The following is a 14111-nucleotide window of genomic DNA, read 5'->3' on the forward strand; positions in this document are numbered from 1 at the left end:
GTGATTTATTTAGAATTTAAGGCGCACTTGACCAGCATGGCTACCACAGCATTCTGCAGCGATATGTCATTCCATCTGGTTTGTGCTTAGTGGGACTATCATTTGTTTTTCAACAGGACAATGACCCAATACACCTCCAGGCTGTGTAAGGGCTATTTGACCAAGAAGGAGAGTGGTGGAGTGCTGCATCAGATGACCTGGCCTCCACAATCACCCGACCTCAACCAAATTGAGATGGTTTAGGATGAGTTGGACTGCAGAGTGAAGGAAAAGCAGCCAACAAGTGCTCAGCATATGTGGGAACTCCTTCAAGACTGTTGGAAAAGCATTCCTCACAAAGCTGGTTGAGAGAATGCCAAGAGTGCACAAAGCTGTCATCAAGGCAAGGGGTGGCTACTTTGAAGAATCAAAAATATAATTTTTTGTTTAAACACTTTTTTTGGTTACTAAACGATTCCATTATGTGCCATTTCATAGATTTGATGTCTTCACTGTTACTCGACAATGTAGAAAATACTTTTATTTTTTTATATATTTTTTTAAACATGAATGAGTAGGTGTCCAAACTTTTCACTGGTTGTGTGTGTGCACAATGCCTTCGGAAATTATTCAGACACCTTGACTTTTTCCACATTGTGACATTACTGCCTTACTCCAAAAATTGATTAAAAAAAAAAAAAATAAATCCTCAGCAATCTACACACAATACCCCATAATGGCGAAGCGAAAACAGGTTTAGAAATGTAAGGAAATGTTTAAAATAAACAATTATCTTAAGTACATAAGGATTCAGATCCTTTGCTATGACACTGGAAATTGAGCACAGATGCATCCTGTTTCCATTAATCATCCTTGAGATGTTCCTTCAACTTAATTGGAGTCTACCTGTGGTAAATTCAATTTATTGGACATGATTTTGAAAGTTTGGAACCAAAACTCATCCTAGCTGGCCGCCCGGCCAATCTGAGAAATTGGGGGGCCTTTATCAGGGAGGTCACCAAGAACCCCATGTTCACTGACAGAGCTCCAGAGTTTCTTTGTGGAGATGGGAGAAACTTCCAGAAGGACAACCATCTCTGCAGCACATCACCAATCAGAACATTATGGTATAGCGGCCAGACGGAAGCCACTCCTCAGTAAAAGGCATGACAGTCCACTTGGAGTTTGCCAAAAATCACCTAAAGACATAGACCATGAGAAACAAGATTCTCTGGTCTGATGCAACCAAGATCAAACTCTTTGGCCTGAAGGCCAAGCATCACGTCTGGAGGAAGCTTGGCACCATCCCTACGATGAAGCATGGTGGTGGCACATCATGCTGTGGGGATGTTTTTCAGCGGCAGGGACTGGAAGAGTAGTCAGGATTGAGGGAAAGATGAACGGAGCAAAGTACAGAGAGATCCTTGATGAAAACCTGCTCCAGAACACTAAGTACCTCAGACTGGGGGAGAAGGGCCAGGAAGCAGCAGCGACTCGATCAATATAAAAGTGTTCAGATGAAGCAGATGCTAAGCTACAGGACTGTTTTGCTAGCACAGACAGGAATATGTTATGGGATTCCCCCAATGGCATCGAGGAGTACGCCACATCAGTCATTGGCTTCATCAATAAGTGCATCGATGACGTTGTCCCCACAGTGACAGTACGTACATACCCCAACCAGAAGCCATGGATTACAAGCAACATCCTCACTGAGCTAAAGTACAGAGCAGCCGCTTTCAAGGAGCGGACTCTAACCCAGAAGCTTATAAGAAATCCTGCTATGCCCTCCGACGAATCATCAAACAGGCAAAGCGCCAATACAGGACTAAGATCGAATCGTACTACACCGGCACTGACGCTCGTGGGATGAGGCAGGGCTTGCAAACCATTAGACTACAAAGGGAAGCACAGCCGAGAGCTTCCCAGGGACACGATCCTACCAGACTAGCTCAACTATGCTCGTGTCGAGGCAAATAACACTGAAACATGCATGAGTACACCAGCTGTTCTGGAAGACTGTGATCATGCTCTCCACAGCCGATGCGAGTAAGACCTTTAAACAGGTCAACATTCACAAGGCCGCAGGGCCAGATGGATTACCAGGACGTGTACTGCGAGCACGCGCTGACCAACTGGCAAGTGTCTACACTGACATTTTCAACATCTCCCTGTCCGAGTCTGTAATACCAACATGTTTTAAGCAGACCACCATAGTCCCTGTGGCCAAGAAACCTAAGGTAACCTACCTAAATGACTACTGACCAGTAGCACTCACGTCTGTAGCCATGAAGTGCTTTGAAAAGCTGGTCATGGCTCACATCAACACCATTATCCCAGAAACCCTAGACCCACTCCAATTTGCATACCGCCCCAACAGATCATGCAATTTATATTGCACTCCACACTGACCTTTCCCACCTGGACAAAAGGAACACCTGTGAGAATGCTATTCATTGACTACAGCTCAGCGTTCAACACCATAGTGACCTCAAATCTCATCAATAAGCTAAGGACCCTGGGACTAAACACTTCCCTCTACAACTGGATCCTGGACTTCCTGACAGGCCACCTCCTGGTGGTAAGGGTAACAACACATCCACCACACTGATCCTCAACACAGGGGCCCCTCAGGGGTGCATGCTTAGTCCCCTCCTGTACTCCCTGTTCACGCATGACAGTACGGCCAGGCACAACTCCAACACCGTCAATAAGTTTGCCAACAGTGGTAGGCCTGATCACCTACAAGACAGCCTATAGGGGGTAGGTCAGAGACCTGGCCGTGTGGTGCCAGGACAACAACCTCTCCATCAATGTGATCAAGACAAAAGGAGATGATTGTGGACTACAGGAAAAAGAGGACCGAGCACACCCCCACTCTCATTGACGGGGCTGCAGTGGAGCAGGTTGAGAGCTTCAAGTTCCTTGGTGTCCACATCACCAACAAACTAACATGGTCCAAGCACACCAAGACAGTTGTGAAGAGGGCACATCAGAACCTATTCCCCCTCAGGAGACTGAAAAGATTTTGCATGGGTCCTCAGATCCTCATAAGGTTCTACAGCTGCACCATCAAGCTTCCTGCCATCCAGGACCTCTATACCAGGTGGTGTCAGAGGAAGGCCCTAAAAATTGTCAAAAACTCCAGTCACCCTAGTCACACTGTTCTCTGCTACCGCACGGCAAGTGGTACCGGAGAGCCAAGTCTAGGTCCAAGAGGCTTCTTAACAGCTTCTACCCCCAAGCCATAAGACTCCTGAACATCTAATCAAATGATTACCCAGACTATTTGCATTGCCCCCTCTCCCCTCATTTACACCGCTGCTACTCTGTTGTTATCATCTATGCATAGTCACTTTAATCATGTACATATTACCTCGACTAACCGGTGCCCCCACACATTGGCTCTGTACTTGTACCCCCCTGTATATAGTCTCGCAATTGTTATTTTACTTGTTACTTTTATTTCTTATTCTTTTTTTAACTGCATTGTTGGTGAGGGGCTCGTAAGTAAGCATTTCACTAACGTCTACTCCTGTTGTATTCGGCGCATGTGACTAATAAAATTTGATTTGGGGTGAAGGCTCACCTTCCAATAGGACAACAACCATAAGCACACAATCAAGACAAAGCAGGAGTGGCTTCAGGACAAATCTCTGAATGTCCTCAAGTAGCCCAGCCAGAGCCCAGACTTGAACTCGAACATCTCTGGAGAGACCTGAAAATAGCTGTGCAGCAATGCTATCCATCCAACCTGACAGAGGTTGAGAGGATCTGCAGAGAAGAATGGGAGAAACTCCCCAAATACAGGTGTGCCAAGCTTATAGCGTCATACCAAAGAAGACTTGATGCTGTAATTGCTGCCAAAGGTGCATAAACAAAGTACTGAGTTAAAGGGTCTGAATACTTATGTAAATGTGACAATTCCTTTTTAAAATAAAAACATGTTTTTGCTTTAACATTATGGAGCATTGTGTGTAGATTGAGGGGAAAAAACATTTAATCAATTTTAGAATAAGGGTGTAACATAACAAAATGTGGAAAAAGTCAAGGGGTCTGAATACTTTCTGAAGGCACTGTGTATGTATGTATGTAAGTAAATTGTTCTCTGTCGCTCTCACCCTGCATCTGAACCAGAAACTCTGTCTTGATGCGGCGAGCTGCCTCACTCTCGTTCTCACTCCTGGAGCCGCACAGTGAGTCTATCTCATCTATGAAGATGATGGAGGGTTTGTGCTCCCGTGCAAGACTGAACAAGTTCTTTACTAACCTGGAGAGGAGAAAGGAGGCTCAAAGAAACATAAAGCTGATCATATTATTTTCCCCAATAGACACATGGAGCTGGTGTCCCGCACACAGATTAAACTTAAATCCAGGACTAAAAATGTTTTTCCCCAACAGAGAATAGAATCTCTATCGAGTTTGCTTTTTAGTCTAGGACTAGGCTTAATCTAGGCCTAATTTACAACCATTAAAACAGCATCATTGGATTTATATCTACAAATAATCACTAATGTTTCCCTGGATTAAGGGTAAAATCTCACTTTTCACTCTCTCCCAGCCACTTGGACACCAGGTCAGAGGAGGAGATAGAGAAAAAGGTGGAGTTGTTGGCCTCTGTGGCCACAGCTTTAGCCAGATAGGACTTTCCTGTACCAGGAGGACCAAAGAGCAGGATCCCCCTCCATGGCGTTCTTTTACCTGACAGACAGACACATGTCTTTGGGAGTGGTCGTGAATAACAGTGGGGAAGAAATAGGCTAAGCTTCTCATTTTCAAATGAATGAACAGTAATAATCAATTGATTCTATACAATGTTGTTGGATAGACTCATTTTCAGTAGGTTCCAAAGGCCCAACAAATTAGCCAATAGTGGAAGTTTCAGCATGTTTCTCATACATTCTGATATTACATCATCATTAATTCTCTGGAGATCTGAGGCAGTAAGAATGCATTATTACCTGTGAAAAGATGTGGGAATTTAATTGGCAAAATAACAGCTTCTTTCAGTGCCTCTTTGGCTCCCTCTAAACCGGCAACATCATTCCACTTGATGTTTGGCTTTTCCATAACGATGGCGCCTAAAAAAAACAAAATCCAGTATGAAGGGAACATACAAATAATTTTACAGTAAAGGAAAATATTCAGACACATTCATGTGAAAACCTAATAATAAACTGATTTATTAGACACCTCAACCGGGTGAGGTAAAAGTAAAGTGAAACTGAGCCAAATAACCTCCTATAAAATTGGGACAGAGCGTTGTAATGCAATTCAAAAGTAAAACTTTCACACAGTATGTCAGTGATACAACTAACCTGAAAGTTGGTTTTGGAACTTCTTTTTCTCTGGGTCGTCTCCTTCATCGCTCTCATTTCTGCACAATAATAATCCATCTCAATTATGCTGAAGAGCACACGTGTACACAATATGTTTTTGATCCAACTAATTGACTCATCACATTCCAATAACCCTCCCACCCACACACTCACAGCCAAGCCTCATTGCATGAGCAAAGACTGCGCGCGCACACACACACACACACACCCTTTGTCGTCAGCTTGGGACTCCTTCACAGGCTTGGCGGGTGGAGCCTTCTCTTTCTTCTTCAGATAATCTTTGAGCTTCTCTGCTCTGTCAAGGTACTCAGCACACTTGGCCCTGATGCTCTGTTTGGCTTTGTCACCCTGGGCTTCATCTGGAAGGAGAGGAATGCAAGGATTGTATTAAATTCGGTCTCAAGTATGTGTTTTTATTTCGAAAATAATCACAATTACAGTAATCCCCCTGGACTGTGTGAAATGGAAAAATGCATTCTGCTGACAAGGATTACAACTCTAAAGATGAAAGAGCAGCATGCAAATATCTCATTGTCTTGAAGCATACATTTTACTACGTGTAGGAAGTACTGAACAGCGTGTTGGTATAGACGCAGGGCCTCGTCGTAGTTCTGAGCTTTATCCTCCTGGGCTGCCTTGCTGGCCAGATCTATGGCTTTCTGAAAAACAGAAACGAGAAAGTTATTAAAAAGCAAATACATAAGGAAAGCAACAAATTGAAAGAGGATTAGCTGCAAGAAGTTTGACTTTGCTAATCAGAATGAATTGACTCTTCAAAGCTATAGGACTTTCACTAGGGACAGGGGGACATGTCATGAATTTAATGCAATTGTAATCTTCTTTCTATGAATTCGGTGGAAGCGTTTAATATAATACAAGTAACATAATACAGAAAACACTTAGTATTCAGAGGAATGTACTGTACATCAAAGCTGGGACCGAGAGACTGAAAAACAGCTTCTATCTCAAGGCCATCAGACATCACTAACATTGAGTGGCTGCTGCCAACATACTGACTAAAATCTCTAGCCACTTTAATAATAAAAAATTGTATGTAATAAATGTATCACTACTTATCACTACTGCATCTTGCCTATGCAGCTCAGCCATCGCGCATCCATATATTTTTATGGACATATTCTTATTCCATCCCCTTACAATGTGTGTGTATAAGGTAGTTGTTAGATTACTAGTTAGATAATACTGCATGGTGGGAACTAGAAGCACAATCATTTCACTACACTCGCATTAACATCTGCTAACCATGTGTATGTGCCCAATACAATTTGATTTAAAGGCCTGTCACATCTGCTGCTGGCTTTCACCATCCCTAAAGAGTGGTTATCAATCAGAGCCCTAATAAAAAAGGGGCTTGTCAAAGGTGATAGACCAATATCATCACAAAATGCATCTTCAATGACATGAATCAGCCAGGAACTCCTCCCTTCAACCTGGTCTCAGAGCCTTTCGAATTATTCTGCATTTACACTATATGAAAAAGTATGTAGACACCTGCTCGTCGAGCATCATTAATATGGAGTTGGTCCACCCCTTTGCTGCTATAACAGCCTCCACTAGATGTTTGAACATTGCTGTGGGGACTTGCTTCCATTCAGCCACGAGCATTAGTGAGGTCAAGCACTAATGTTGGGCGATTAGGCCTGGCTCACAGTCGGCGCTCCAATTCATCCCAAAGGTGTTCGATGGGGTTGAGGGCAGGGCTCTGTACAGCACAGAATCATCTAGAATATCATTGTATGCTGTAGCGTTAAGATAATTCCAGTGAAGGGTTAAGGTGCCAAGCCTGAACCATGAAAAACAGCCACAGACCAATATTCCTCCACCAAACTTTACATTTGGCACTGCGCATTGGGGCAGGTAGTGTTCTCCTGGCATCCGCCAAACCCAGATTAATCCGTCGGACTGCCAGATGGTGAAGCTTGATTCATCACTCAAGAGAACGCGTTTCCACTGCTGTCAATGGCGACAAGCTTTACACCACTCCAGCCGACACTTGGCATTGCACATGGTGATCTGTGTTTTCATGGCTGCTCAGCCATGGAAACCCATTTCATGAAGCCCCCGACGAATAATTAATTTTGCTGAAGTTGCTTCCAGAGGCAGTTTGGAACTTGGTAGAGTGTTGCAACTGAGGACAGATTATTTTTTACGCGCTACGTGTTTCAGCACTCGGCAGTTCCGTTCTGTGAACTTGTGTGGCCTACCACTTCACAGGTGAGCTGTTGTTGCTCCTAGAAGTTTCTACTTCACAATAACAGGGACTTAGAGTTGACTAGGACAGCTCTAGTAGGGCAGAAATTTGATGAACTGACTTGGAAAGGTGGCATCCTATAACAGTGCCATGTTGAAAGTCACTGAGCTCTTCAGTAAGGTCATTCTACTGCCAATTTTTGACCTATGGAGATTGCATGGCTGTGTGCTACATTTAACACACCCATCAGCAACGGGTGTGGCTGAAATAGCTGAATGCACTCATTTGAAGAGCTGTCCACATACTTGTGTGTGTGTATGAATACGTATATACATACACCACCGGTTAAAAGTTTTAGAACACCTTGTCATTAAAGGGGTTTTATTTATTTTAACTATTTTTCTTCATTGTAGAATAATAGTGAAAACATAAAAACTATGAAACAACACATATGGAATCATGTAGTAATCCCCACCCCCCCTAAAAAAAAATAGTTTTTATATTTTTATATTTGAGATTCTACAAATAGCCACCCCTTGCCTTGATGAGCTTTAAAACACTCGGCCTTCTCTCAACCATTTTCACCTGGAATGCTTTTCCAATAGTCTTGAAGGAGTTCTCAAATGCTGTGCAATGATTGGCTGCTTTTCATTCACTCTGCGGTCCAACTAATCCCAAACCATCTCAATTTGGTTGAGGTCGAGGGGGGATTGTGGAGGCCAGGTCACCTGATGCAGCATTCAATCACTCTCCTTCTTGGTAAAATAGCCCTTACACAGCCTGGAGGTGTGTTGGGTCATTGTCCTGTTGATAAACAAATGATAGTGGGACTAAGCCCAAACCAGATGGGATGTCGTATCACTGCAGAATGCCCTGGTAGCCATGCTGGTTAAGTGTACCTTGAATTCTAAATAAAAATCACTGACAGTATCACCAGCAAAGAGCCCTTACACCTCCATGCTACACGGTGGGAAATACACATGCAGAGATCATCTGTTCACCCGAACCGCATCTCACAAAGACACGCCGGTTGGAAACAAAAATCTCCAATTTGGACTCATGAATGCAAAGGGCAGATTTCCACCAGTCTAATGTCCATTGCTCGTGTTTCTTGGCCCAAGCAAGTCTTCTTAATAGTGTGCTTTAGTAGAGGTTTCTTTGCAGCAATTCGACCATGAAGGCCTGATTCACGCAGTCTCCTCTGAACAGTTGATGATGAGATGTGTTGGTTACTTGAACTCTGTGAAACATTTATTTGGGCTGTAATTTCTGAGGCTGATGACTCTAATGAACTCATTCTAGGTCGTCTTCCTTTCCTGTGGCGGTCCCCATGAGAACCAGTTTTTTCATAGCGCTTGATGGTTTTTGCGACTGCACTTGAAGAAAGTTCATGAAATTTTCCGGATTGACTGACCTTTAAGTAACGATGGACTGTAAATTTCTCTTTGCTTATTTGAGCTGTCCTTTACCAAATAGGGCCATCTTCTGTATACCCCCCCCCCCTCACCTTGTCACAGCACAACAGGTTGGCTCAAAACGCATTAAGGGAAGAAATTCCACAACTTAAGGCACACCTGTTAATTGAAATGCATTCCAGGTGACTACCTCATGAAGCTGGTTGAGAGAATGCCAAGCGCATGCTTGGAGTACACGTCCTGATAATCCATCTGACCCTGCGGCCTTGTGAACCCTTCCATGTTTAAAGGTCTTACTTCCATCGGCTATGGAGAGCGTGATCACACATAGCGTGTTGTTCTTCTGTGAGAAAGAAATAGCCTGATCTTGAGACCAGTGCTTCATTTGCAATGGTGCCCTGAGGACAAAAATTCTATCTACATAACCAAAATATAAAACTATAAGAGAGCTATAAATACATTATAACTTGTAATAACCTGATGTAATAGTCAATTGAAACATTTGCACACTTCAGCAAACTAATTTAACAGCGTTTTAAACTGCCCTATAGGCACCAGGGAAGACATGGGTAATTTGTTTTATTACAGGTTAGAGGTTGACCGATTAATTAGGGTCGAATTTTTGGACACTGATTTGGACGTTTTTTTTACACCTTTATTTATTAATTAGGCAGGTCAGTTAAGAACACATTCTTATTTTCAATGTGGGCCTAGGAACGGTGGGTTAACTGCCTTGTTCATGGGCAGAACAACAGTTTTTACCTCGTCAGCTCCGGGATTCAATCTTGCAGTTAACTAGTCCAACGCGCTAACCACCTGCCTCTCATTGCACTCCAAGAGGAGCGTGCCTGTTACGCGAATGCAGTAGAAGCCAAGGTAAGTTGCTAGCTAGCATTAAACTTATCTTATAAAAAACAATGAATCAATCACAATCACGAGTTAAACTAGTAATATCAACCATGTGTAGTTATCTAGCGTGTCTTGCGTTGCATATCATCGATGCAATGCAGAGGGATGATTTAACAAAAGCACATTGGCGAAAAAAAGCGCAATCACACACGACTGCACCTAACCATAAACACCAATGCCTTTCTTAAAATCAATACACAGAAGTATATATTTTTAAACCTGCATATTTAGCTAAAAGAAATCTAGGTTAGCAGGCAATATTAACCAGGTGAAATTGTGTCACTTCTCTTGCGTTCATTGCAAGCAGAGTCAGGGTATATGCAACAGTTTGGGCCGCCTGGCTCATTGCGAACTAATTTGCCAGAATTTTTTTAAATTAAGACATAACATTGAAGGTTGTACTGTTACACTTACTGTTACACTTGCAATACTAAAGTGCCTATAAGAACATTCAATAGTCAAAGGTATATGAAATACAAATGGTAGAGAGAGAAATAGTCCTATAAATACTATATTAACTACAACCTAAAACCTCTTACCTTGGAATATTGAAGTCTCATGTTAAAAGGAACCACCAACTTTCATACGTTCTCATGTTCTAAGCAAGGAACTTAACCTTTTTGGGATAGGGGGCAGCATTTTCACTTTTGGATGAATAACGTGCCCAGAGTGAACTGCCTCCTACTCTGTCCCAGAAGCTAATATATGCATATTATTATTAGTATTAGATAGAAAACACTCTGAAGTTTCTAAAACTGTTTGAATGATGTCTGTGAGTATAACAGAACTCATATGGCAGGCGAAAACCTGAGACAAAATCTAACCAGGAAGTGGGAAATCTGAGGTTTGTAGCTTGGTCTACCGAATACAGTGTCTATGGAGTCAAGTTGCACTTCCTACAGCTTCCACTAGATGTCAACCATCTTTAGAAACTTGTTTCAGGCTTCTGCTATAAAGGAGGGGGGAATGGGAGCTGAATGAGTCATGGGTCTGGCAGAGTGTCTCAGGCTCGTGATGCGCGCTCCCGACAGAGTTAGCTCTTGTTCCAGTGCTTTTCTTCAGACAATGAAATTCTCCGGTTGGAACCTTATTGATGATTTATGTTAAAAACATCCTAAAGATTGATTCAATACATCGTTTGACTTGTTTCTACGACCTGTACTGGAACTTTTTGAGTTTTTGTCTGGATGAAGTACTCGCGCCTCATGAAGATGGATTGCTGGGCTGAACACGCTAACAACAAGTGGCTTTTTGGACATAAATGATGGACTTCATGGAACAAATCAGTCATTTATTGTCGAACTGGGATTCCTGGGAGTGCCTTCTGATGAAGATCAAAGGTAAGTGAATATTTATAGTGTTATTTCTAACTTCTGTTGACTCCAACATGGCGGATATTTCTTTGGCTGGATTGGGCCCTGTGCACCGTTCTCAGATTATGCTTTTTCCGTCAAGTTTAAAAAAAAAATCTGACACAGTGGTTGCATTAAGGAGAAGTATATCTTTAATTCTGTGAATAACACTTGTATCTTTTATCAATGTTTATTATGAGTATTTCTGCAAAATCACCGGATGTTTTGGAATCAAAACATTACTGCATGTAACACGCCAAAGTAAACTGAGATTTTTGGATATAAATATGCACATTATCGAACACAATACATGTGTATTGTGTAACATGATGTCCTATGAGTGTCATCTGATGAAGATCAAAGGTTAGTGATTAATTTGATCTATATTTCTGCTTTTTGTGACTCCTGTCTTTTGCTGGAAAAATGGCTGTGTGTTTTTTTGACTTGGCTATGACCTTTTTTTGACTTGGCTATGACCTTTTTTTTGACTTGGCTATGACCTTTTTTTTGACTTGGCTATGACCTTTTTTTGACTTGGCTATGACCTTTTTTTGACTTGGCTATGACCTTTTTTTGACTTGGCTATGACCTATCATATGTTGTGCTTTCGCTGGAAAGCCTTTTTGAAATCGGACACGATGGGTAGATTAACAAGAAGCTTTTCTTTAATTTGCTGTATTTGACTTGTTAATGTGTGAAAGTTATATATTTCTAAAAAATATTTTTTAATTTCGCGCGCTGCCTTTTCAGTGGAATGTTCTCGAGGGGTTCCGCTTGCGCAACGCATGCACTAGAAAGGTTAAACATTAGCTTTTTTACATGGCACATATTGCACTTTTACTTTCTTCTCCAACACTTTGTTTTTGCATTATTAAACCAAATTGAACATGTATCATTATTTATTTGAGGCTAAATTTATTTTTTATTTATGTATTATATTAAGTTAAAATAAGTGTTCATTCAGTATTGTTGTAATTGTCATTATTACAAATAAGTACATTTAAAAAAAAGTTTTTAAAATCGTCCGATTAATCGGTATTGGCCTTTTTTTGGTCCTCCAATAATCGGTATCGGCGTTGAAAAATCATAATCGGCCGACCTCTATTACATAACTGTGGTGTGTTAAACCTAAAGCCGGATTTACTAAATGTTGTGGAAACAAGCGGGACCTGAAGAGTTAATTAACCAACCTTGCGAATCGATTTTTTGGTATCTCATATTTTTATATTTCAAAAGGGAAGTGAGGTATGTTGGAAGCTTGTGGAGCACAGCTTTGTAAACAAGGGAATAATTAAGTGATCTACAGGACTTTAGCGAGGTCCAGGCGACATTCTGATACAGGATGCAGTGATGAGTACTAAAACTGTCACCTGTAATAAAGTGAAGAGCGCTATGGCAGACAGCACCCAATGGTTTAAGAATAGTGGCTGCCGCATTCTGGTAAATGGTGTCACCAAAGTCAAGAACTGTCAGGAAAGTTGACTGCACAATCTGCTTCCTTCTGTTCATGTAGAGGCAACATCTATTTCCAAAAAAAGAAGCCCACTTTAAAACCTTAGCTTTTTTAACTAGCTTATCAGTATATATTTTTAAACATATCTTTAGCAATCCAAATACCCAGATATATTAGCGGGAACCTGCTCAATGAGAGAGCCACCCGAATGGGTGAATATGTAGCCCATCAGATCTTCCGTGAATTAGAGAACAAATTTAGTTAGACAATAGATCCCAAATGCATACAACCAGTAGGCCCAGGATACATAGAAAAAACACATAAAAAAGCAAATGAGGCTGATGCAACAGATAACGGTTATCTTAAAAATGTTAAACTATTTATTTATCCACATAAACGTACAAGGTTAGCCTACGAGTGAATGTTCGTTCCATAATGCAATTAATGGGAGAACACCACTGTAGCAGCAGCTTTCAAGCGGTCTGACAGATTTTCCACTCATAGTTTATTACAGGCAGAGCATACACAGCCTATGAAACTACAGTGGTCAATTCAATTCCGCTAAACCGGTCAATATAATTCCATCGCCTAGTATTTCTATCAATCAATTCTTCTCCCGGACAATTGGCTGGTGCCAGGTTTACTTCATCAGCTTTTTATTTATTTTCTATAAAAATTAAAAATACTTTGAGAGATATATATATATATATATATATATATATATATATGCCCCAATCACTTCAATAATTTTTTGTTGGCTAAAGATAGCTCAAGTTGGCATTGACTTTTGAAACAAATCATTTCTCTTTTATAACTTTTTCTCCCCAATTTTGTGGTATCCAATTGGCAGTTTCTTGTCGCATCGCTGCAACTCCCGTACGGACTCGGGAGAGGCGAAGGAAACACGATCCTCCAAAACACGATCCAACCAAGCTGCACTGCTTCTTGACACAATGCCCGCTTAAGCCGGAAGCCAGCCACACCAATGTGTCAGAAGAAACACCGTACACCTGGTCCGCCACAGGCATCGCTAGAGCTGCCGGCCAAATCCTCCCCTAACCCGGGTGACGCTGGGCCAATTGTGTGCCGCCCCATGGGTCTCCCGGTCGCAGCCGGCTGCAACAGCGCCTGGAGTAATTCAACATAATGTTTGATATAGAAGACTTCATATAGACCATCAAAAGTTTTTGAAAAGCTAAATAAAACTTAGTTATTTGGTTCAAGGTGCAACACAACATTGATTATTTAATGACCTTTACTCAAGTTCGGTCTTTCATCAATCACTTAAACATGCTAAATAATTATCTTGTACCTACCTCGATGCTTATTTTTGTTATAAAAATAACTACATTGAACAAAAATAAACGCAACATGTAAAGCGTTGGTCCCATGTTTCATGAGCTAAAATAAAATCTTAGAAATGTTCCATATGCACAGAAAGCTTCTCAAATT

The 14111-nt window shown here is 41.5% G+C and overlaps 1 protein-coding gene across 2 annotated transcripts in view; it reads right to left on the reverse strand.

The window, feature by feature from the left end:
* The window catches only part of LOC110530405 (vacuolar protein sorting-associated protein 4B), a 33060-nt gene that overhangs the window by 6466 nt on the left and 12483 nt on the right, over positions 1 to 14111 (reverse strand). For both annotated transcript variants that reach the window (XM_021613429.2, XM_021613430.2), the window contains 6 exons: positions 5866 to 5977; positions 5527 to 5677; positions 5298 to 5356; positions 4941 to 5060; positions 4524 to 4680; positions 4101 to 4249 (listed from right to left, as the gene is read on the reverse strand). In XM_021613429.2, the coding sequence (XP_021469104.1) occupies positions 4101 to 4249; positions 4524 to 4680; positions 4941 to 5060; positions 5298 to 5356; positions 5527 to 5677; positions 5866 to 5977 (748 nt within the window). The remainder of the gene's footprint in view (positions 1 to 4100; positions 4250 to 4523; positions 4681 to 4940; positions 5061 to 5297; positions 5357 to 5526; positions 5678 to 5865; positions 5978 to 14111) is intronic.

Source organism: Oncorhynchus mykiss, chromosome 8 (genome assembly GCF_013265735.2).
Source record: "Oncorhynchus mykiss isolate Arlee chromosome 8, USDA_OmykA_1.1, whole genome shotgun sequence".
In the NCBI taxonomy this organism is placed as follows: domain Eukaryota; kingdom Metazoa; phylum Chordata; class Actinopteri; order Salmoniformes; family Salmonidae; genus Oncorhynchus; species Oncorhynchus mykiss.